Raw genomic sequence first — 25,526 nt, forward strand, 5'->3', positions numbered from 1 at the left:
TTCTACAGTGTTCAGAGTACAGATCCTTTGCCTCTTTGGTTACATTTATTCCTAGAAATCTTACAGGTTTGGGTGCAATTGTAAATGGGATTGACTCCTTAATTTCTCTTTCTTCTGTCTCACTGTTAGTGTATAGAAATGCAACTGATTTCTGTGCTGAATTCCCATCTGAGTTCCAGCAATTTTGGGGTGGAGTCTTTTGGGTTTTCCACATAAAGTATCATGTCATCTGTGAAGAGGGAGAGTTTGACTTCTTTGCTGATATGAATATCTTTTATTTCTTTCTGCTGTCTGTTGCTAAGGCTAGGATTTTTAGTACCATGTTGAAGAACAGTGGTGATAGTGGACATCCCTGCCGTGTTTGTGACCTTAGGGAAAAGCTATTTTTCACCAACATACAATGGCATTTTATTTAGCATTTGAAAAGAAGGAAATTCTACATGGATGAACCTTGAGAACATCATGCTAAGTGAAATAAATCAATCACAAAAAGACAAATATTGTACAATTCCACTTATGTAAGGTACTTAAAGTAGCCAAATTATAAAAACAAAAAGTAGAGCTGTGGTTGCCAGGAGCTTGGAATAAAGAAGAATGGGGAGTTCTTGTTTAATGGGTATAGAGTTTTTACACATGACAACATGTGTAGGGTGAGGGGGATGGATGGTGGTGATGGTCGCATAACAACGGGAATGTATTTAACACTACTGACTGTATACTTAACGGTTAAGATGGTAAATGGTATGTGTATTTTGCTCCAAAAAATAAGTCAAAAGAAAAGAAAGAAAAGATATCTGGTAGAGCCCCAGCCATGGGAAGTGACAGGCTAAGGAAATTAACATTCCTCTTTGTCGTGATTTTGAAACCTCAGGCATATTTGAATAACTGACTCAATATTTTCAAATAATGTAACTTTTAAACCTTTTGTTACAGTTACTTATTGAGAGCAAAAGCCTAAACTGGGGTTCCACTGTGATATGTTTGTTAGGTAGAACCAGCATATAGTTTTGTCTCATTTATCATAGAGCTCTTGTAGGGTAGAGAAAACGCAAAAGTGCTAAAACCCGAAGCCGAACTAAGGCATATTTCTTTTGCTTCCTTACAACTCCCCTTTTCTTCCACAGGGTTAATTAGTTCCACATGATAAATAAGGCCTGAAATAAGCATTGAATAGGTCTGAAATTGTCTGAAATTGACCACACAGTTCAGCATCATTTCGGAGTGGGACCATAAAGATGGTTGATGAAAAAAGCCATTATTGTCAATCACCATAAATAAAGAAGTATTAAACACCCTTCACACTCAATACTGAGTTATCTTAGAGCGGCAAAATGTAGCCCATGAGGAACCACCACATTCCTCTTGAGCATCCACTGCAGGTCCTGGTAATCCCTTTCCCACTGAGCTTGGCTGCAGTTCAGGACACTGATCAGAATCAGCACTTCAGATGAAACTTCTCTGTCATGTCTGGCAACTGAGGTGCTCTAGGCAAAGCCACTGTAACTCCTGTCCTCCCTCCCCACCTCTGGAATAGTACAAATGAGTTAGTTTCAATTACGCCACCTCCCAGCTGCTTGCCTGCTGTCACAGCCTGACTACTAGCAGGTAACAGGCCACACTAACCAATTTCAGATCAGTGACAAAGAGCAGTAGGGTTCCAACTTACAGTTTCAAAGCTCTTTTGGAACTCCAGAAGTTTAGCTTCGGCTTCCTTATAATTCTTGAAAAACATACACAGTTCATACATCTCCATCATCAACAGTAGTGGGGAATCCTTTGAGGAAGAGTTTGAATGAAATTACAAAATCGTGAAGTTGATCAATAGTGTTTTCTCAATGAATAATGTCAATGTAAGAGAAGGTTAAAGTAAAAACACAAGTACTACTAATAACAGTTACATCGAATTAAGTCATATGGTAAAAAGAAAGGAGGTTAAATTTATATTACTTTTACCTTTTAGAAAAAAGATATTTAGGCCAGGCACACCTACACAACAGTCGATTTTCTATTCTATACGTGGTCCACAGCACGTGAGCTGGAGACATTCCACTAGATGGTGCTACATATACTCCTGGAAAATGGGCTCTACTGAGCTGCCAACCTACTGCTGCCTGTGGCATTTCTATCTCTTTGGTGGAAGCTTTTCTGTCAGAAGACAGAAGTTTTGGAGTGAGAAACTATCTGAACTAGAAACACAGTACTTTACTCTAAAATGAGGATACTACCACTTCATAATACCCTCAAATAATATAAAGTTCTTTGATAAAGAATCGGTAGCTCTGTTATCACTCTATGTTGTTGGGTTAAAAAAAAAAAAATCAAGGGATGCCTGGGTGGCTCAGTTGGTTAAGTCGCTGCTTTCGGCTCAGGTCATGATCCCAGGGTCCTGGGATTGAGTCCCACATTGGGCTCCTTGTTTGGCAGGGAGCCTGCTTCTCTCTCTGCCTCTGCCTGCCATTCTGCCTGCTTGTGTGCTCTCTTTCTCTTTCTCTCTCTCTGACAAATAAATAAATAAAATCTATAAATAAAATCTTAAATCAAGAGATTAAAAACTATTGAAAAAGCCAATGGGGATATTCTGAAGCAACCCTTTTAAACACAGGAATGAAATGAAGTGACTATAACTACCTTAAAGAAAAGTTGGAAACCTCTGATGAGAGTTTTGCTCTTCTGCCTTGTTAGTAATGTTCTCCAGATGACCGAGAGGTCTTGAAGGTCCCATATGTGCTCTTCCATTGAGCCCTGAATGTGTTCTGTTGCTTCAGCAGCAACAGTGTCCTCCACAGATGTGACGATCCAAACACAGAGACAAGGAATAGTACTGGCATCCTGCCGCAGGATAAAAACTTTTCAAAAAAAAAAAACAACAATTGCATCTGGATCACCTGACAGAGGGAGCTGGGGGCTCCCAGCAATGCTACAATCATGGATGGATGTTTCCTGTTCTGAACAAGTCACCTCAATACACTGGTTAACCTAGCTTGAAAGCTTCCAAACATGGAATAAACTCTAATGAACAACCAAGGCACTACTATAAACTGTTCTGCAGACTGTAATCTATCCAAAGATCAAGAGATCAAATGGGTATATCCAGAAGTTGTGGAAGTACTAAGTATAAGAAAACAAGACTGCCTTCCACAGCATCGGTCAAGGGACTGTCTAGAATATCCCACTTCTCTGCTCAGGAGGCAGGGTCCTTTCTCTAGGACTTCCAACCAGGAACCAAAGCTCAGACCACTTCGGTTACTGAATATTAAGGTAGAAGGAAGTGTAATGGATGGCCTGGTGCCCAAGCTGGAAAAGCACAAAAGTGACAGTGACCTTGAAAACACACACTGGAGCCTTCCTATCATCATCACCCCACTTCCTCTCTGATGATTAGTCTTCCCAGTCCCTTTCCACTTTTTCTATTCTCTCTCTGGGTTCTTAATTTTGGCTTCTCATACCCTACCTGGAGACAGGAGGCCAGGACACTAAGGATAGGGGCCCGTTGTTTCACTGCTTCAGCGAGGAGCCAGCACCAGGAGTCTGGTTCCTCTGAGCACTGGAGCAGAACCTCAAATAAATCAGTCATCTCTTCTTTGTTTCTCTGGAGTTCCTGGGGGACCCTATTGCAGACTGGATCACTGTCCATTTTGGAGTTAGACACTGAGGTCAAGTTCTCAAAAGCCAGTCTTAAATGGTCTTGAAGGACAGGACTGAAATACTGAAGGAGAGATTTCACCTAGAAAACATATTAGATATTTAAAAAGACCAATTTCATCTGGAGCCGAAAAATGTTAAAGAAAAGCAGAGGCAAAATTGTCCTTTCTCACTCTGAACCGTGTGCGTGGGAAGTGACCATATCATTTTACAAAGTTATTTGCTGCTTTGGGGTGAATTTCCATATTTAATCTGGAGTTACAAAAACTTTTCCCTCAGCTCTTTAGTATGAATGACTAATCCTCTGATGCCAACCCACTGAACTCTTAATAAAAACAGTAATATCACATAAAACAAAAGCCTAGATATACACAAAGGAAAGAACACTTTGTGTCCTCTGAGAAGCCTTCCAATTTTCTCTTCTTGAATAGTTGGCAACACACTGTGGCTTACCTCCTCTGGGTGATAGTTATGGAGCTGGCTATGGATAATGAACTGTAACCAGTCGTTTGCTTCAGCACATTCTCTGAGGTAAGATGTGCTCAGTTTCATATTGTGAAGCCTGCAGAACTGTACTGCTAATGCCCACTGGCTGCTAGATTCACTAGATAACCTGTAATTGGAAGTTGGGGCAGTAGAGGGAAAAAAAAGATTGTTAAAATACAGCTTTCATTTAAATGGAAAATAAGAAAAAATTAAACAAATTTAACTGCAGTATATTTTCTAAAAAATCTTTCAAAAATACCATGTGTTTGTTAAGCTGCTCTGGAAAATAAAGGAAATAAGAGGGCTCTTGCATCCATAATGCATAAAAGCTTTCTTAGCCTACTGGGAGAATGCATTCCTTTAAGTATCTGTCCACAGAGAGGTTATATTAGCTATATACCATCTTTAGGAGAATTGAGTAAATAGTCACTCAAGAAATTGAGTGTTTAATTGTTTTGCATGATTCACTTTAGAGTATCAGAGCCCTGACAGATGCTCGGGCTTCCTCAGGAAGGGGGTAGTACTTGTTTCTGTTCATAGCCGGAGACTGTTGAGAACAGAGTCACCAAGAGCCAGTACAAGAAAATGGTGCACTCCCAGGGTCTGGGGTGACTAGGTCACCGTGGGTGGCACAGCACAGATGAAAGATGTTATCAGTGTGTAAGTAGAGGGGGTTTTCTGGACAGACGGTCACCTCAACTTTCATTATCAACTAACATATGTAAGTAAGAGAAAATTAAAGAGCTCACTTAGAATCAAATTTGTGAGATCCATCCCCCATCTTCTTCTCTCTCTCTTTTTTCTTTTTTATAGAAAGAGCAAGGGAGGGGTAGAGAGAGAGAATCTTAAGCAGGCTCCTTTCCCAGCACAGAGCCAATTCAGGGTTCAATCTCACGACCCTGAGATCATGATCCAGGCCAAAAGCAAGAGTTGGAGGCTTAACCGACAGAGCCACACAGGTGCCCCCATCCCACGTCTTCTAAATGATTTCAACATATAACAAAAGACTTCTCTAACCAGCTGGGCAGTGAAGAAGACAGAGCTCTTCTCCATCTTTTGGAAACTCTCTTTCTAAAAAGTGAATAATTATCTGCACCCTTCTTCTACTGATGGCAAGAAGCATTTAAAACTCAACTGTCTGTTTATCAAGTGTCTGCTATATGCTGGCTAAGTAAGAAGCCCTGAAGGGATTGGTGAAAACACCTGAGTTGCTGGAAGAAAGACTACACAAATACAGTTTGGAAGAATAAAGCTTGTTGGAAAAGAGAATGAGGCTGCAATTCAACAAACCTCTTTATTTCCTGCTGCTGGATACTGTTCCATATCCCTTCTTCTAAGAGAATAAGCAATTCCTCTATGGTGGCCTTTTCACCCACAGCCAGTTTAGATAGTTTTTCAGCTGTAAGAAATACGAACAATAAAAAATAGTCAAGAGAAAAGGTCAGGAACTCTTCTGTTTCAAGAGTGTGGCCCAGGGACATTTTAGAACCTGATTAAAGGGTCTAAGAAAGTGAGATAAAGTGCAAACATTCTGCAGAGAAAGGAGGAAACAGGAAGATAATTATTTCCTCCCCAACCACTCACAATCTGATGCTTTAGACCTATTCAACCCTTGTCCTCTAAACGAAACAAACCCCAGATGGAAAAGGCACTGTACCTAGAGACTCTCTGATATAGCTGGACCGAGCATCTTCGTTTCTACACTTGCAGCTCAGAATTATATTGGCCACTTTCATATCAACTCTGAGCTTGAGACTGTCAAGGCCAAGCAGTTCTAAGAAACAAACACAGGCAGCTCCTACTGAAGGTACGTAGAAGGAGGAGAGCCCTAAAACATAGGCTTCATTACCTACTTGCTGGATCCTAAAAAAGACAGGAATTAAAATAACATCAGAGAATTGTTTCTCACCAGGAAAAGCAGAAGGAATTACACAGTGATACATGGAGTGTCAGACACCCGTGATTTTTAGTTTCCTCCCCCCTCCCATTTTGGGCCCTTGCACACATCATTTAGGTTCCTGGTAGTTTTTGTTTGTTTGTTTGTTTGTTTTTTAAGATTTTATTCACTTATTTTACTGAGAGAGAGATCACAAGTAGGGAGAGAGGCAGGCGGGGGGCGGGGGGAGCAGGCTCCCTGCAGAGAACGTGATGTGGGGCTCGATCCCAGGACCCTGAGATCATGACCTGAACTGAAGGCAAAGGCTTAACCTACTGAGCCACCCAGGCGCCCCGGTTCCTGGTAGTTTTTGGTTGTCTCCATAGCCCCCCCATTGTCTTATATTTAACCTCATAAAACACCTGCTCATAAGCCAAATTATTCTTGCTTCAATTTCATCCAGGGAACACGGAACAGAATTACAGAAAGACTGCCAACTTGTGATCCTATCAATTATGAGTATATATGCAAACCACCAAGCAAATTAAAGTTTGACATCACATATGTAGTTTAATATGCATAGACATATTTCAAGGAACGATGCATAAGAAATTAACCATGTTTATTTACTATGCAGAATGAAGAAAGGAGACTCAGGGACTTTTTATCTTTCATTTTTTTCACCCTTCTGAATTACTTGAATATTTTATCACTAAAGTGCACTACTTTGTTAACTACGAAACAAGCCAGTAAATAAAGTAAATCTATATTTAGCTGACTGTATCTAATACTCCTCCCAATTCTGTGCTTTATAAAAGTGAATTATAAAAAATAAAGATCTTAAATACAGAATTCACATCTTGTTATACAATTCCCTCTTAAGAGTAATTGCTAATATTTGGCAAGTTCCTGGGTCTTTTTTTTTTTTTTAACAGAATTATAAAAGATACAAATAGTATCTTTAAATATTACCTTTTTAAAAATTTTTATTTATTATTTATATAAGAGCAACAGACAGAGATAGTGAGAGAAAGGACAAGCAGGGAGGAGAGGGAGAAGCAGGCTCCCTGACCAGCAAGGAGCCTGACACGGGGCTTGATTCCAGGACCCTGGGATCATGACCTGAGCTGAAGGCAGACACTTAACTGACTGAGCCACCCAGGCACCCCAGATATGTCTTTTATTTAGAGTACAAATTATGTTTTAAATACTCACAGCTGCTTGGGAGTCTTGCTCTTGGTTAATTCCTGGACCAGAAAAGTACCAAATGCAAATGATGGTCGTCCATGTTGTAAATAATATGCAAAATTCAGACGTTCCACTATAGCATATTTATTAACCAGGTCAGGGCTAGAAAAATGTGGGAGATGACTCACTGCATCTAGGGGAAAAGTGAGGCAATATTAGTCCTCTGCACCTCACCATGATTAATTTCAAATCTGCACATGGAAAATTTAACTCTGCAATGGTGAAAGAAAACCAGTTGCAGGACACCTGAGCAGCTCAGCTAGTTAAGTGTCTGACTCTTGATTTTGGCTCAGGTCATTATCTCCAGTCATGAGATCAAGCCCTGTGTTGGACTCCATGCTCAGCAGGGAGTCTGGCTGAGATTCATTCTCTTCCTTGCCCTCTCCCCTCCCCCAGCTTGCACATGCATTCTCTAATAATTAAATAAACAAATCTAAAGGGAAAAAAATGGTTGCTATAGTCATTTTGTACCACTGTGCATTACTCTGAACCACCAAAATATAATAGTTCACTTTAATGTGTAGAAGTAGCCCGTTTGATTTTAAAAATTTATTTATTTCAGAGAGAGAGAGAGAGAGCATAATGTGTGGGGGGAAGGGCAGAGGGAGAGGGAGAGAGAATCTCAAGCAGAATACTCACTGAGTGGGGAGCCCAACACAGGGCTCAAGCCCACAATCCTGAGATCACGACCTGAGCTGAAATCAAGAGTCAGATGCTTAACTGACTGAGCCAAAAAGCTGCATAAAAACTTATAAATTATGCTTTTTCCTCATTCAACTTGTTATTTTATATGTCTTTTTTTTTTTTTAAAGATTTTATTTATTCATTTGAGAGAGAGACAGTGAGAGAGAGAGAGCATGAGCGAGGAGAAGGTCAGAGGGAGAAGCAGACTCCCCATGGAGCTGGGAGCCCGATGCGGGACTCGATCCCGGGACTCCGGGATCATGACCTGAGCCGAAGGCAGTCGTCCAACCAACTGAGCCACCCAGGCGTCCCTATATGTCTTAATTCTGTATTTGATGATCCTTTAAGTCACAATGGCAATCATCCTTCAGCTATAACATCTCTGCTAAGGATCTGCAAAAGGAGCTTTTTAATTTATTCATGGAGCTCATTACACAATGAAATCCCTTCTCAATATTTTTATGAGTCCTCTATAGACCAAGGCCAACTCCCTCTACCTTTCTCTGATACACAGTATAAGAACATCCTTTTCTCCCTATTAATGTCCTCCTCAATTTCCTTTTGTTATCCTTAGCTATACTTTCTGATGTTGTATTCAGAGTACCTTATTACCTACATGATACCACCTTTCTCAAGCCAGCAGAGTAGCTCAGTTTAAAGTTCCTCTGTGCCCTTGAAAATGGCAGAGAAAACATTTTTTCCTCTCTTTAGAGAAATCTGAAGTTAGAAGATATTCTGGATGTGATCAGTTAGTATGAAAGAACTCCTCCCGCCAACCCTTAATCTTTAATTGCTTCTTAATCACTCACTACCTATAAAAAAAATGAAGTAACATTTTGAACTGTTAAGGAACAAGTTCTGAAAAATAGTGCATCTGCTTTTACTTTCAAAGTTCAAAGCTTATTTCTAAAAAAAGTTTTATCTTCCTGTGGCATTCCAAGGACTTTTTACATTGTGACTTGGCTCTTAAAAAAAAAAACAAAAACAAACTTGAAGAGCTGAGGTGTCTGTCAACTTAAAACTTCCTGCTATTACTTAAAAGTACACCCCCTTTGAGATTAAAAAACTGTCACATGCCTATATTCTTTGTAAGATCACAGTGACTCTGGTAACTTGTTATTACATATAAAACTGTTAGTTCATTCATTAAATATTTGCTGAGTACATGAAAATTACATAGGATTGCCTGGCTCCAAATGAGCTAATGTGAGTTTTTAACTCAAATAAGACTCCGATTTTTAAGAAGTTGGAGGCTAGTATGGAAAGCATATATAAGAGAAAATTCTACCCAAAGGGAAATTTTTCTCCAGCCTGTCAGAGAAGCCAAGTCACTTTGCAGTCACCTTACATCTCTTTTCAATGGTTAAGACCATATGAAAAAATAAGTAAATATTCTAATTAAAGACAATTCACCAATTTTATAAATGCATATTATGTTTTCATAATTGTTTCATTTACTTTGTGCTTTATTTCCTCAAATATGTTTTAAACTTCTAAATACCAGGCAGGGAAAACATCTTCAACTTCCTCTCTGTTCCCCAAGTGTACCTGGTACAGTGCTCATTTCCCAGAAGGGGGTCAGGACTCTGGCTAAGTGTTAGAGCTGGAAAAGTGTTAAAACAGGCCAGGGGATTCAGTCTACACTCTAGTAGTAACTTCACAGAGATTCATTATAAAGAGTATTATCACTTGAAAATGCAATACATAGTACTACTTTATCCAGCCCTCAACAAATATTTATTGAATATCTACTATAGGCTGGCACTGCACTGGGCCCTGGGAACTGAGTAAATTAAATCTTTTGAGATTTGAACTTATAAAACTCACAAATTAGAAAATCCATTTTTATGCATGCCAGTAAATATTTACAGGGTATCCATGACATGTGAAGTGTTCATTTGAAGCCTACTTCCGAATAACTTCAGCATAGGCACCACAGGCACCATGATATTAGAGGCTAACTCTAAATTTAAAAGTAAAAAGATATAGAAAAAGTTGAGCTTAAGACTGGCATAAAAAAAAAAAATTAGAGAAATGCTCATGTCCTAAAGAGAACAGCAGTGTGTACGCATCTGGGGCTCACTGTGCACCAGGAACTCAAGAGCTTTTTAAATGCCTTGTCTCCTTTCATTCTCAGGTAACACGTGAGGTGGGCACTATTCTTAACCTCATTTTACAGGAAACTGAAGACACGTTAAACCACTTACCCAAGGTCATACAGCTATTAGATGGTCGAGCTAGGATTTGTCTAATGCCTACACCTCCACTCTTAACCTTTGTTAATACTATACTGCAAACCAACAGGGATTTGGGAAAAGCGAGAAATTTAAGCAGACAGGTACATCTTATGTTTCCCAGCAAGAACAGCGTTAGTGACACACTACTTTTAACTCACATTTTCAATTCGGTCTCCTAGAAAATGTTTTTCATTGGAATGTACCTTCATTTTTGAAATGAAAAGCAGTGAAAAAAAAACTGGATTGGTTTTACAAAACTTAACTTCTATGGTCAACACTGCTGAAATACTTACTTCGAAAGCCCTAGGTGCCTAGAATGACTTACCTCCTATAGCCAGCGTGTTGGCACATTGCCAGCCAAACAATCTGCTAGGGTCAAAGGGCAACAGTGACTGAAAAAGCAGAAAAGTCAGACTTAAAAGTTAATTGACTCTAAAGTAAGTAAATAAAATTATAAGAAAAGACTTCACAAGTAATCTGCTTCCCTTCTCCAAACTCATCTTTCTGGACATAAATTCTTTGAATGCAGCTTCAAAGAACAAAAAACAAAACAAAAAAACCCCTGAGTGCATGAGACACTTTCCTATTTTTAATAAAAACAGAACCAGCTATGTTTCTTTTAAAGACTACGCACTTCAAACTATGTCTGGAAAGTGTACTGTCTTGGTTGAAGCAGCGTCGATGATAATGTAAAATGGAATTCTGAAATGCTTTTGGAATCCAAACCCAAGAGAAGTAAGAGGCTAGACAATGTTACCATGTAAACAGGACAAGGTGAGCTAAGGGTGGTCTGGAAAGGAAACAGGGAGACAAGCAGATCAAAGATTAGAGGAATGTGATGAACAAATCACCACCAACAAAGAAGAAAAAAGCGCGGGCTAAGGTTAAGCAAGTCAGAAAAGGTTTGGAAGCAGGGAGCCGTGCCTGTTTGAAATTTGTCTAGGCCAAAGATGTAGCAAAGACGATAAGCAGATGGTAGGAAAGATAAAGGAGAAAATAAAAAAAACCTTTAAGTCATGATTTGGGTGGTTAATGAAAGACCAGCTTTGATGTAAAAGTATGGGAGAATTTATGATCTAGGAAGGATGACTTTTCGTAATGTAACAGGACTAAAACTGCACTGGTCAACTTGAAAACAGAACAAAGAACAACCGGAAACCACTTATGTTTTAGGCTGATTGAATCCACTTTAGGTAGTGAAACTGTTTTCTATGTTTTTATATAATCCAGCTGTATCTAGTTTATAGTGGTGCTACTGGTCTGCAATGAGATAAGCAGCTTGCAATAAATTTAAATGCTTCCTGCTTCCAGAGTGTCTTGCTACATCACACACACACACACACAAATAAAGTCTGCTTAACTGAAAAGTGTACTTAATGACACAGATTTATAGAATAGCGCAAGATCCTAATGTCCTCACATACCAGCAACAAGCAGTTCATGGACTGGCAGCCATCCAGGGACATTTTTGAGTAGGGCTACTCTATAAATTAAGGACTGCTCACATTAGAGAGATTTTGTACCTTTATAGATTATAGAACTTATGTTGAATTAAGGATACTATGGGAATATGTGCACCCAGAGGAAAGAAGCAAAAGCCCTCTGAAGAAAAAAATGAACAAAAGAATGTGTTCATCATGGAGGATCTGAATAGGCTTCAGGGAATCTGAACTCCTCTGAAATAGAAGCAAAATTATACACATATGTGCTATTTTTCTGGGAAGAAACTCCTAACTCACTTACATTCTTAAAGAGATCTCTGTCCTAAAAGAGGCTAAGGAGAACTGATTTAAATAAACAAATAGCCCTATTCACTGAGAAGAGAGAGAGAATTTATCAGCAGTAGAAGGAAGTGTCAGACAGGCATGCTGGCCAACTGTCCGTCTGCTCTCAGATCCATTCCTGCCTTTCTCTCCTTCTGCAGAGAACTGCGTTTCCCAAGCTCATCTGCCCTTTGGCTACCAGACAGGTTTAGCCAAGAGAGACAACATGGGAGATTAAAGGTGGGAAGAGGGGAGAAACCAGAGTATTTTCCTCCTTCTTTGTTTTCGGGGCTATCTTCTCCAGGTTCCAGGCCCACCCTGTACATTTGTTTCCAGCTCCCTTTTAGGCAGCCTGACTGTGAGTTTAGTTCTCAGAGAGAGCCAGGTCCAGCTTCTGGGTTCTGATGATACTATTTTCTTGCACCGTTCTTGCAGCTTTAGGGGTGTTGGTGGCCTCCCTGTCTGTTTTTGACTTGTCTCACCATCACATGCTTGGATTTCCCATGCTGCTATGACTGTGTAAGTAACTATCTATGTTAAATGTCCTCCACATGAGAGACCCAGAGTGGATTTCAGTTTTCCTAGCTGAACCCTGACTGATATTCCTAAATACTGTACCTGAATAAGGTGGTAAAGTGTAATATCAGGTGGCAGAACATTAGAGGCGGTGTACTGTGGGAAGAGAGCAGTTTTTAGCTTGGGGTAAGGAGTTAATGCCATCTTCAGTAACTGGGGATCTACTTTCTTCAAACAGGTCTCATTTTCATCATTCTGAACAACCTAAATAGAAAGACAGATCACATGATACAGTGTAAAGTTCTTCTCTTCTCCAAATTTGTCTTTTCTTCACAAGAGTGAAACAAGATTAGCTTGAAAAACGACATGGTAGTGAAAAAGACATTGGTCAAGGAGTTAGAAGCCAATAGTTTTAGTTCAGTTTCTAAGTAAAACTAGCTGGTGACCTTGGGCCAGATATTTAACAGCAGGCCTCAGTTTCCTCATCTACAAAATTAGGAAGTTCAACTAAAGAGTGGTTTTCAAACTACATGTGAAAACACTGTTTGAAAAAAGTCTCTGTTACTAAAATATTTAAATAGCAAGTAAATGTTCTTAAAGGAAAAAAACTACTAGACTAGATGACTCCTACCTAGGTCCTTCTCTGTCAGGTCTCAAGTTATTCTATGACTAATTTCTTATAAGTGATTAAAAAGAGAGGTAGAGATAACCACATGAATTAAAATATACTGCAATAATCTGGAAGAGGTGGTATTATATTAAGCTATTATCAGTAAGAAGCTTTTAGAGATTAGATATGAAACTGCATTCTTCAGTTCCCTGTAATGAGGTGTTCTGTGTACTTTCAAAAAAGCAGAAATGGGCAAGTTTCCACTGGGTCCCTCAGAAGAATTCATACGGATAGCTAAAAAATGTGATTTCCTTTTTGCCTGAGAGTACAAATAGTACAGAATAATTCCCAAGCCACACATCTATAGTATAGTTACTCCCAGGAGCAATCAGATCCCGATTCTATCCTGAAAACAAATCCGAAGTTTACAAAACAAACAGGAAAAAAAAAACTCTAGACAGCAGATTAGTTCCCTTCCAACTTAAGAGAATATAATGCAAAATTTAAAACTCATCCTTGTTTTATGCTCTTTAATAAAATGAAATATTTATGTAAGTGGTTGCATTTGAATATCAAAGGAGTCTCAAAGAGCCATAGATATTTCCACTAAACTTAAAATCAGTCTTACTTTACCATAATTGGTCAAAGTGCTATCCATACCTGGCTGACCCCACCAGGGGCATACATTGTGGTAGCAAGGGCCAGGAGAGTATGTCCTTCCAATAGCATACTGCTTACACTGGCCTGGTTGCTGGGAATCAGTATCTGAGCATTTGCAAGGCTAGCATGGAAGATCAGTTTGGGATCTGAAAAACAAGAGAGTAGGTTTTTCTCCTTAAGAGAAAGAATTACATAGTTCTGAGGAAAAAGATGTTTAACTCTATCTAAGAGGGACTTTCCTTTTTTTTTTTTTTTTTTTAAAGATTTTATTTTTATTTGTCAGAGAGAGAGAGGAAGAGAGACTAGCACAGGCAGACAGAACGGCAGGCAGAGACAGAGGGAGAAGCAGGCTCCCTGCCGAGCAAGGAGCCCGATGTGGGACTCCATCCCAGGATGCCGGGATCATGACCTGAGCCAAAGGCAGCTGCTTAACCAACTGAGCCACCCAGGCATCCCTAAGAGGGACTTTCTAAGATGAAAAACAACAGGAAAACATCATAAAGGGTGGCGGGAGAGGTTTGTTGACATAAAAACTTCTATTCAGACAATTGAGACAAGTGTTGAAACAGACACAGAAGAAAACTGACAGGTAGTAATGAACTAGAAGGTAAATTTTAACAACAAATTAACAGCAAATGAGAGCCTAAGGATTAATGTCTTCAGCAAAGAGCTCATACAAATCAGTGCCCAAAATACTGACTCTAACAGAAAAGTAGACAAATCACCATTTTCAAAGGAGGAAATATAAACATTTGACACATAAAAATACGTAGTTCATCAGCAACAGAGAAATGCAAAATAAAATAATATTTAGATGCTGTATATTCCTTATTGCAATGATTTTTTAAAAATTAACATCCTCAAGGACACAACTGGTCAGGGTGCATAGACGCGGGGACTTAAAATGCTCTAATTCTCCTGAAAAGCAATCTGGCCTTATAGCAAGAACTTTCAAAATGTGTATAACCTTTGATCCAGTAATTTCATACCCAGGAATCTCTCTGTACTATGGAAATAATCTGAAACAAAGACAAAAATTCTTTGTTTAAATATATACAAGACTATTTCTCATGATAGAAAAAAACAGAACAGTCTCAGTGTCAAACAAATGAGAGAACATTAGTTAACCGTACATCCACATGATGAAATATTATGCAGACATAAAATAGTCTCTAAGAACACAGGAAAATTCTTGTAATTACTATATGAAAAAAGCAATATATAAATACATAGAGTATCCGCAGTACTTAGAGACTGTCACAGTGTGGGAGCTTAACAAGTATTTGTTGGATGAATGAAATATAATGTAGACCAGGCTAAAAAAAAGTATAGAGAAAAATACCCAGAACAAAATACATTAAAATATATCTGGAGTTGCATGTGGATGATTAATCTACCTCGGCTAGCTGCCTGTGGAGTTTTATCTTCTAGATAGTTGTTCATGGCTTCCAACTTTTCTTTACAATGAACATGTGTTATTTTATAATCAGCATAAAAAAAAACCAAAAACAAAAGAACCCAATCCACATTACAAAAAAATTCTTTTTCTGGGGAAAAAAACAGGAATTCTGTAAAAGATTGGCTGTTGATATTTCTTGCGGGTGTAGTGGCTCTGCCCACCCCTTTTCTGGAGAGAATCTCTGGTATAATACCAGTTAATCCCTCAAGCGGGCGTGTCACAGGGCTTTTCTGATCCTAACAGGAGCAAAACTCTCCTTCAGGAGCTTTACTATGGAGGACACAACAATCCCACATACACCGTGGATTTTTTTTTTCTTCCATATGGAGTTACTTACTAAAGGATTCAGGGCACCTCGCATACTGACCATTTTTTCACAAAAAAAGGGTGTCTGTCTACCAGAAAGCAGGAATTCAGCCTGTGATAAACTGGTAAGATGAGAGATGTCCAAAGACAACAGAGCATGAGACTGAGGGGAGGGGTACACACACACAAACACGCCCTCTGGGCTTTTCTTGGCTGGTGAGAAGAGAACATTCTTGGTCTTCTGCTTTTTTTTTTTTTTTTTTTTTAAGATTTTATTTATTTATATGACAGACAGAGATCACAAGTAGGCAAAGAGACAGGCAGAGAGAGAGGGGGAAGCAGGCTCCCCGCGGAGCAGAGAGCCCGATGCAGGACTCGATTCCAGGACTCTGAGATTGTGACCTGAGCGGAAGGCAGAGACTTTAACCCACTGAGCCACCCAGGCACCCCAGTCTTCTGCTTCTTAAATAAAACTTTAGCCTAGGTTATATGGTCAGATATTTGTCTACAGCCAAGTGATTTATTTAGACCTCACAAATTAAATGCCATTCAAAAGACCTGTTATTTAGAAAAAAAAATTAAAAATTAAAAAAAAAAGATTTATTGATTTATTTAAAAAAAAAAAGAGAAAGAGAGCATGAGTGAGAGGGGCAGAGGAAGAGGAAGTGAGAATCTCAAGCAGGCTCAGTGCTGAGCGCAGAGCCTAATGGGGGACTTAACCTCTAGTCCCTGAGCCAAAACCAAGAGTCTGAAGCTTAACTGACTGTGCCACCCAGGTGACCCTAGCCAAAGAAATTTTTGTATTATAATACAGTACACCATACCTGTTAAATTACTGGAAACTTGTCGACATTGAACTAAAAATTCAAACCAAGGGTAAGCTTCATGTAATTCTTTTTTTTCCAAAAAGGGACAATTTGAAGGACTAAGTCTGTATATAAAACAAAAAAACAAATTCTGGTTAACATACAGGGTAAGACAATTATAATCATGTTTGCTCAGATGATAATGAGCATTAAAAAAGGAACTTTGGAATTAAAAGTAAATACAACATTATATACTCCTTGTGTTGTGCTTTATATATTCCTTATGATCTGGAAATAGAGAAAAATTTAGAGGCAGATAATTTTATTTATAATGTATTTACTTCCACGATGAAATTTTACCAACCTTGTAAGATTAACAGATATCTTGTCCTTTCAGATACTTTATATTTTATCGTATTTTCTAAAATTTATTTGAGAGAGAGAGAGAGAGAGAGGGCATGAGTGAGGGGAGCAGCAGAGTGAGCAGCAGACTCCTCACTGAGCAGAGAGCCTGATTTGGGGCTGGATCCCAGGACCCTGAGATCACGACCTGAGGCAAAGGCAGACGCTTAACTGACTGAGCCACCCAGGCAACCCCCCTATTGTATTTTGTTTATAAACATCAAAAACTCTTAAGCATTTTCAAACTTCAGAGGTTTTTGAGAAGTTTAACACACTGCAGAGAAGCAGGACTGAGGAATTCTGTCTCAAAATACATCCTCTGAATATATGACTTTTACACCTTCTCTTGCCAGTAGCTTTGGAGAAAAAAATTTCTGTGTCTAAGTAAGCCTCAATGGTATGAACCAGAAAAATATCATCTGTTGGAATTCCTAGTCTTCAATACACAAAATAAAAATGTTCTCATTAGCACATTAACTGTGGGCTCTGGAATCAAACCTAAGTAGAATTAAATCTGGCTGTGCTATTTCTAGAACTGTGCACCTCAAGGAAGGCACATAGTCTCTCTCAACACTAGTTCCCTCACCTGTGGAATGGAGATGGGAGTAACCACCTCAAAGGACTTTTGTGAATATTAGAGGAATTAATGCACATAAAGCACTTAGCCTAGTGCCAAGACCACCATATACTCATATATTAGAGACTACAATTTGTACTACTAGCCCAACAGTAATTCACAGGGGCCACATATGACTTCTGCAGGTTGATCTTGGCAGATATGTACTGATGTATATTCATCTATCTAAATATAAACTGTAGAGCATATCTAACACACCTTGTAGTGGTTATGTACTCAAAGTCGTTTAATATTCATTTGTCTGAAAATGAAGGTATCAAAGAATTCCAAGTGAACGTTCAGAATTTTCCTCTCTTAAACTTCTATAGCATTTCTTTCCATTTATTCTCTCTAGTTATTTAAAAGGTTAACAGAGATGATACAGGATTAACATCACCAAAAACCACATGATAAGCATTTAATTGAATGCAGCATTGAACTAATGTACCAAGTGCTGCAGCTGGCCGGGGCAAGGGGGGATCTACAGCAAAACACCAGCATTCTTCAAGTGAATGTATAGTCTTTTCCTAAAAGTCACATTCAGAAGTAGTATGGAAAGAGGAAACATGAAGACCTGCTCAAAGACGAGTCAGTTCTCAGTACTCACTTGTAACAGTCCAGATACACATAGAGAAGATACTGCAGACCGTGTTCCAAACAATAGAGAATGAAGTGAGAATGGAAATCCCAGCCTTCTTGGGCTCTGTAGTTCTGAACGGGGACAGCGTCTTGCATCACACCCCCAATGCGGGTCAGTCTTAGCAGCAAGAGTTCAAAGTCTTCTAGTTCAGATTCAAGAAAAATCCCATTCCTGTTGGAATTCAGAGATGGCAAATTACAGAGCTGCCAGATGCAGAGCCCACCAAACCACTTCCACTGCTGAAGTCTCAACTACTTAAAAATCAGGATTTACAAATTAAGACTGCCAAGTCTCACTCTGTAATGATGCTCTGACTATATTTTGCTAGTTTCTGATGAACGTTTGTGCGCCATTTTCACATTTAAAGGCAGTACTAACAATCTAGGGTTATCTTAAATATTTCAAAAACCTGATTTATTTCCATTTCTTTGTGGTTTTAACTGGAACTGTATGATCCACTGTGGCAACGGTGGTTAGCTCTTGAAGCTAGAGGCTTTAACCACTGAGAATTTCCAATGAATTTAACAAAATCATTTTAAAAAACTAAAGCAGATATCGCTTCTCGGCCTTTTGGCTAAGATCAAGTGTAAAAAAACTAAAGCAGAATAATTTAACTAGACCAACTATTAAACAAAAATAGAAATTTGCATTTAAATACCACTTTTTACAAATTTACTTACTGTTAGGTGTATATACCAGACGAAGGAGTACAGAACATACAGAATGTGGCATTTAAAGAAACACTATGTAACCATCACCTAGATAACAGAATATTTACCTGGAAGCCCTTAGAGTATTCCTCCCCCAATACACGAACTTTGCTACCCCCCGAGGTAAACACTATCCTAACTTTGTAATAACCATTCCCTACTTTTATTCATAGTTTTATCACTCATATATGTAACCCCAAATAACATATGGTTGGGTTTTGCCTACTTTAAACTTTATATATAAATGGTATATTCTAAATATATTATTCTTAGTTTTATTTCTTCTATTCAACATTGTGTGATTTATCCATGTTGATACCTCTGACTACCAGTGTGTTCCCTTTTATTGTTTATAATATTCCACTGAATGATTACACTACATTTTATTTGTCTACTATCTTTGATGGGCACTGCAGGTGCTCCTCAATTTTTGGTAAACCAAATTTACATTTTCACGACTCCAGGTGAGGAAGAGCATCTTTTCATGTATTTATTGACCATTTGTGTTTCCTCTTTTGTGAAATGCGTATGTGCCCTGATATCTTTCCCCTCCAGATCCAAGCTCTACTCTTCTCCTGCTCTCTATCCCCAGAGTATCACCTGGACAGAAGACTCCAGTGTCCTCAGGCTTCCATTTTGGTTCAGCCTATGGGAAACCACCGTCAGATGTTAAGATTCAGAAAAAAGAGAGAGGATGGGGATACCTTGGCTCCCTCCTTGCTGGCTGACTGCAGGTTGGCTGACACTCTCCTCTAGAGGACACAACTCCTACCGGGCAACTCTCCAGGTCTCAGTAACTATTCTCTTTCTTTACCCCTCTAGGCATTTAGAAAGCATACCCTATTCCCAGAGCCAATAAGATATTCTTCTACATCTTCTAAAAGATTTATAGTTTTACATTTGTCATTTAGGTTTTGAAATCTACTTGGAATTGATTGTATTCAAGATAGATGGCAGAAAGTCCAATTTAATTCCCCCACCATAGCAATCTAGTTATCCCAGCCCCCTTTGTCGAAAAGACTGTTCTTTGCTCACTGTGCAGTGCCACCTTTGTCATATATAAAGTGAACAAACATACATCAAGTGAACATGGAGTGAACATACAAGTTTGTTTCTATGCTCACTATTCTGTTCTACGGTCTATGTCTGAACTAATACTTATTGCTATAGCTTTAGAATAAGCTTTTATAACTGGTATGGCAAGTCCTTTTTCAGAACTATTCTTGACTCTGCATTTTCATATAAATACTTTCAATCAGCTTGTTAAAATCCACAAGGAAACCTGCTGGGAATTTTACTGAAATTGTATTATATCTAAAGATCAACTTGGAAAGAGTCAATGGTAGGCCTGTCTTGCTCCAAATCTAAAGAGAATGTTTGTGATGTTTCGCCATCAAGCATGTTAGCTAGGAGATTTTTTAGATACCCCTTTCAAATTAAGGAAATGTGTCTACTCTTAGTTTGCTAATATGTAGCTTTTATTATAAATTGATGCTGAGTTTTATCAAATGCTTTTCTGTACCTATCAGGGATTTTTTCCCTTTAATTTGTTACATAATTCATTAATGTCATAACTCATGTTAAGTCATACATATACTAGCTTTTAATTTTTTTTTAATTTTTTTTAAAGATTTTATTTATTCATTTGATACAGAGAGAGATCACAAGTAGGCAGAGAGGCAGGCAGAGAGAGAGGAAGGGAAGCAGGCTCTCCGCTGAGCAGAGAGCCCGACGCGGGGCTCGATCCCAGGACTCTGGGATCATGACCCGAGCCGAAGGCAGAGGCCCCAACCCACTGAGCCACCCAGGCGCCCCTATACTAGCTTTTTAAGCAATCAAATACTAAGCTATATATTTGACAAGTATGCAATTTATACGCAATTTTACTTCTGGTAAACAAGAAGAGGACTAAGTGCAATGGACAGAACAGTGAATAGAAAGTCAGTGGTAAAAGAACTTAAGTCTGTAAGTAACTGGCTTAGACAAAGCTCCTCCCTACATCTCCCTCTCCCATCTTCAAGCTGGGTAGAATAATACAGCTATGCTTCCCCAGTAAGTATAAATATATAATAAAATAAACACATGAGGAATAACTTTATGAAACTTAAAAATGAACATATATGTTATTATCTCCTTGTATTATTTTTTTGCTTAGGAAGACAAATTGGGTTTAGCCATATGAGATTTGCTGATAAGCATTTTTGACCCACACAAATGTCAAGTTCACACGGTTCAATTTAGCAGAATTATTTTTAGCAATGAATTAAAATTGTGAAGTCTCTCCTCATCACTTCAAGAGCTACTTCCCCTCACCAATTCCCGAACTGAGCAGTTCTCTTTGGTTCAAACCCCATGCAGGGTTCAAACCCCATGCAGGTACAGGGACAGCTGGAAGAAGAGAGGCAGACATTACTGGACACTAAGGTATCCTCATCTTAGCTCTTGCCACTTGGTCCTTGTCGCCACACTAACAGCTGACCTTTTCTACACCAAAGCATATATATATATTTTTTAAGATTTCATTTATTCATTTATTTGTGAGAGAGAGAGAGAGAGAGAGAGAGCGAGAGCGAGCACAAGCAGCAGGAGCTGCCAGCAAAGGGAGAAGCAGGCTTCCTGCTGAGAAAGAAGCCCCGTCGTGGGGCTCGATCCCAGGACCCTGGGATCATGACCTGAGCCAAAGGCAGACACAGAACCGACTAAGCCACCCAAGCACCCCACCAAAGCACATTTAATGATTTAGGGAAAACCTTCATCTACAATTTGAGAGCCTATTCACTATCACATGATATTAAATGCCTGTGATTTTAAAACCTCAATAGATAATAGCCTTACAGTTCTGAATACTATGAAACGACACTGCATTGGATTTATGCCATTTCAGAGCAAAAATTACACCATTATTTATATTGCCCTTTCTTGTATTCATCCCCACAGTGACAATACCTGGCCAGCTGATCTAAAATTTCATTCCTCATGTAACTGCTGCAGCAAGTATGCCGATCGATAACATCAACAGTCAGAAGGGGCCATCTGTTCTTCTCAAGCAAAGCACAACTGTTCTGAGTCTGAAATTCTCCAATCCACAAGATAATGCTTGACCAGTCATGGCGAGCCGTGAGATAGCTCCAGAGGGCTTCGGGAGAATATGATTTGTATTCTGCATTAAGAATAAAATATTAAAAAAAAAAGAATAAAATATTAAAAAAAGAATATATTTTAAAATAGCAATGAATTATGATTATTGACATGAAACTCAACACTAATTAACTGAACAAATATTTATATAACATATGAATTATTCAGGCCCTCTGCTTCTTTTACTATTTTCCTTTTTAGTGCTCAATTCATAATCAATACTTCAGTGGAAAGAACAGCTAAATGATGTTCTCATTATTACAGTGGTTAAATGAAACTTGAAAATCAGCTGTGTATTTCAGTTATCATTTCAGACCTCTTCTTCCCTTTTCTTTTCCTTAATATAAATAAAAACCTTGGCTGTAAGAGTAAACATGAATTTAACCTTCTATGAATTACCACTGTTTGTTCCCCAGAGCCCTGGTGTGATATAGATCCTTGGTTTACCCAAGAAACATGAAGACTCTTTGGAGAAACAAAGATGTCACTTTGAGGCTAGGAAGAGAATTCTTAGCCTTGAAATCGCAATTCACTGAACCATATGGCTTTTCTTTACCAGTATCACATTATAAATCCCCTAAAAAATCTTTAGATAAGAAAGAGGTCTTAATGCAATGACTTGCATTTTAAAGCAACTATGTTTCCTCCATAGGTTTAAGATGGAGACTCATGAAACTATTCAAATACCAATTTAATCCTCGTTGAGTATGTTCGATTTTAGCTTCTTTTGCACTTGCCTTCTGGACTTATCCTGGGGAGAAGGATGGATTCTTGGGTTAGTTGATTCCACCACTGAGCCCAATTTAATACAACTCTATGGTCCTGTTTGTTACATTTATCTTTAGGATCATATTTCAGGAGTGAGTCCAAAACAGATTTATGCTTGAAAAAATCCTGTTCCTTTATCCAATACCTACAACAGTGATATAAATGTTTTTAATTTTGGAGGGAAAAGCATCATTCCTTTTTATCTGTTCACAAACTTCTACTCTTAGCGAACACATAACTCAATACTCTCATTTTTGTATATGTTATCTTAAAAATATATATGTGATTATACACAAATGGAAAGACAGGAAATTCCTGAGTCCTCTCTGGATGATAGAAGTTTTATCTTCATAGATAATGTAAGTTCAGTTCCACATTAAAAAAAATCTGTGCTCACTAACAATTATAAGCTAAACACGGTCTACAGTATTTTTTCCATATTATCAAAAGTAGGCTACCTGGCAAAGGACTGGATCTGCACATTTTCTTGGAATTGTCCTGAATAAAACTTCTCAACTTGATGCACGAAGTCTATAGTTCTTTTTTCATTTTCAGAAAAATAATTTTTTTCTTTTAAAATTTCAACCTTGAATAAAAAATAATTAACCAGTGACCTCACAAAAGTCAAGCACAATTGCAAAACAAATGTCATGAGATTAAATGCCATTTAAGAATTGTATTTTGAAATTGTTGGGGTATACGTAAATTCACACAAATCATCTTTTACCACAAATGCAAAACAATCATTAAAAGTTACAAAGGAGTTCTCATACTTTATCTCTTACTAGATAGTAGTTGAATATTAAAATAATTCATTTTGGAGTTTCACCAAGGTTTACTAGAAGATGTAAACTACATAGCCTCACCTTTACCTACCAGAAAGTCCCGTATATTTGTATCAGTTGTATAGAAGCATATCTTGAGCAACTGGTCTTTTACATCAAAGCCCTATAGTAAACAGAGAAAATTTTGAAAACCTTCACATTTTGTAACAGGGTTATTTTAAACATAAATAAAAGCTAGATAAAGAAGTACTCTATTACTGACATGTATCCTGTTAGAATTCTACAGCTCTTCTGCTCTTGTGAACATTCATTCTCTGTATTTATCATACATATATACTGCCGATCCCTAAAGTCCTTATCCATTTTGCCAGAACAAAGCCAGCACAGAAAAATTTAAAGTGATGCTAGGCTAACGTATGACTAAAACTACAGCTATCTGCTATAATGCTTCACCTGAAAGCAAAAGTCAATGCAAATCACAACCCTCACACAGTTTCACTCCTCTGTGCCTCTAGAAAGTTACCATGGGCAAGACCCCAACCATGCAGACTAGAGCCCAGGTCCTCAGCTTAGTTCCAGGAGGGCTACCTCTGGCCTTCCCCTTCTCAAATGAAGTAAAACCACAGGACACAAAGCAGAGGTATAAACCCTTAGAAAGTTCAAATGGAGATGTAAGGGGTCACACGAACAACATCTAAATAAAAATGTCCCCCGTAAAATGAGGTCCTGGGCATATTCTGACACGTGAAGCATGGTTTCCTTCAACCAAAGTGCCAAGTGTAACAGAGACAAATGATGGAACTCCCAATAAAAAAAAATCTCTTCAAAAAAGTTCTCAGTACTGGGGCACCTGGGTGGCTCAGTGGTTTGGGCTGCTGCCTTCGGCTCGGGTCATGATCTCAGGGTCCTGGGATCGAGCCCCGCATCGGGCTCTCTGCTCCGCAGGAAGCCTGCTTCCCTCTCTCTCTCTCTCTCTCTCTCTGCCTGCCTCTCTGCCTACTTGTGATCTCTGTCTGTCAAATAAATAAATAAAATCTTTAAAAAAAAAAAAAGTTCTCAGTACTTAAGAACATTTCTATTATTACTTCCCATACAAGCTATATAAATTTCTTAGTTTGTAACATAACTATGAATAAAAATCAATTTTTCTATCAACCAGAAATGGTATTAAATGTAGAGATCTTTTCTTACATTAGACTTTAAGATCAGATAAACAGATTGTGCAACTCACCATGTTCTTCAAAAGCTCAGAGGCTTCCTTTATATTGTTCCTTTTCAAATTGTCAAAGACCAAATTTAGGCCTATTCTAATCAGCTCCTCAAGTCTTTGAGCAGAATGATTGTTAATCCTGAAGAAAGTCTGTGCCTCTGGTATTTTGTTGTCTAAAACAGCACTGGCAATAACTTCCTAGGCAAAGGAGGAAAATATTTGCCTTTTAAGTTCCTTTTCATTTCCTTATTATGATGATAACATGGGACTTACATATTTATTGAGCACCTAATGGACTGTAATTGAAAATCTGCTGCTAGATTTGGGGCTTTGCACAGGGGAGATGAAGCTGACCAAAACACAGACCCTGCTTTTAGACTAGTGGAAAATGTACAAATAAAGTATTGAGTATAGTTCTGTATGATACAGGCAATGATACAGGTTTCCCAAGGTGCTAGACAGGAAGACCCAGAAGAGGCGCATCTAAATAAAAGGAGTAACAAAAAAGAAAAGGCTTCCTAGTAGAGAAGACTAATAGGTGAAGTTTAAAAGGCAAATATTAAATATGTAAGTGTTCCAAAAAGAGAGACTATGGGGGTGCCTGGATGGCTCAGTCAGTTGAGCATCAGCCTTCGGCTCAGGTTATTATCTTAGGGTCCTGGGCTCCCTGCTCTGTGGGGAGTCTGGTGCTCTCCCCCTACACTTCTCCCTTGATTGTACTCACACGGGCATTCACTCTCAAATAAATAAAATCTTAAAAAAAGAGGGACTATGTACAAAGACATAAAGGCAAGAAACAGTATCAGTCTTTAGGAACCTCTAAATTACTCAATTTAACTGGAGAAAAAGCTGGACAGAGTAGCAGATGAGACCTAAAAGAAAAGGAGAGGTTCCATCATGCAGGGCATTATACATGGAAGATGGATTTTAACCTAAAACTTGTGTGGAGACACTGAAGGATCTT

General features: G+C 38.5%; 1 protein-coding gene across 1 annotated transcript in view; it reads right to left on the minus strand.

Moving 5' to 3' along the window:
* Positions 1-25,526, minus strand: part of SPG11 (SPG11 vesicle trafficking associated, spatacsin) — an 88,558-nt gene that overhangs the window by 32,324 nt on the left and 30,708 nt on the right. The window contains exons 11-27 of the mRNA XM_032343558.1: positions 24,584-24,760; positions 23,444-23,515; positions 23,026-23,153; positions 22,537-22,712; positions 21,608-21,821; positions 17,919-18,122; positions 16,312-16,418; positions 13,723-13,868; positions 12,555-12,716; positions 10,499-10,565; positions 7,220-7,385; positions 5,786-5,991; positions 5,419-5,527; positions 4,096-4,255; positions 3,452-3,724; positions 2,629-2,829; positions 1,667-1,774 (exon numbers count right to left, since the gene is read on the minus strand). Of these exons, the coding sequence (XP_032199449.1) occupies positions 1,667-1,774; positions 2,629-2,829; positions 3,452-3,724; positions 4,096-4,255; positions 5,419-5,527; positions 5,786-5,991; positions 7,220-7,385; positions 10,499-10,565; positions 12,555-12,716; positions 13,723-13,868; positions 16,312-16,418; positions 17,919-18,122; positions 21,608-21,821; positions 22,537-22,712; positions 23,026-23,153; positions 23,444-23,515; positions 24,584-24,760 (2,676 nt within the window). The remainder of the gene's footprint in view (positions 1-1,666; positions 1,775-2,628; positions 2,830-3,451; positions 3,725-4,095; positions 4,256-5,418; positions 5,528-5,785; positions 5,992-7,219; positions 7,386-10,498; positions 10,566-12,554; positions 12,717-13,722; positions 13,869-16,311; positions 16,419-17,918; positions 18,123-21,607; positions 21,822-22,536; positions 22,713-23,025; positions 23,154-23,443; positions 23,516-24,583; positions 24,761-25,526) is intronic.

Source organism: Mustela erminea, chromosome 5, assembly GCF_009829155.1.
Source record: "Mustela erminea isolate mMusErm1 chromosome 5, mMusErm1.Pri, whole genome shotgun sequence".
Taxonomy (NCBI): domain Eukaryota; kingdom Metazoa; phylum Chordata; class Mammalia; order Carnivora; family Mustelidae; genus Mustela; species Mustela erminea.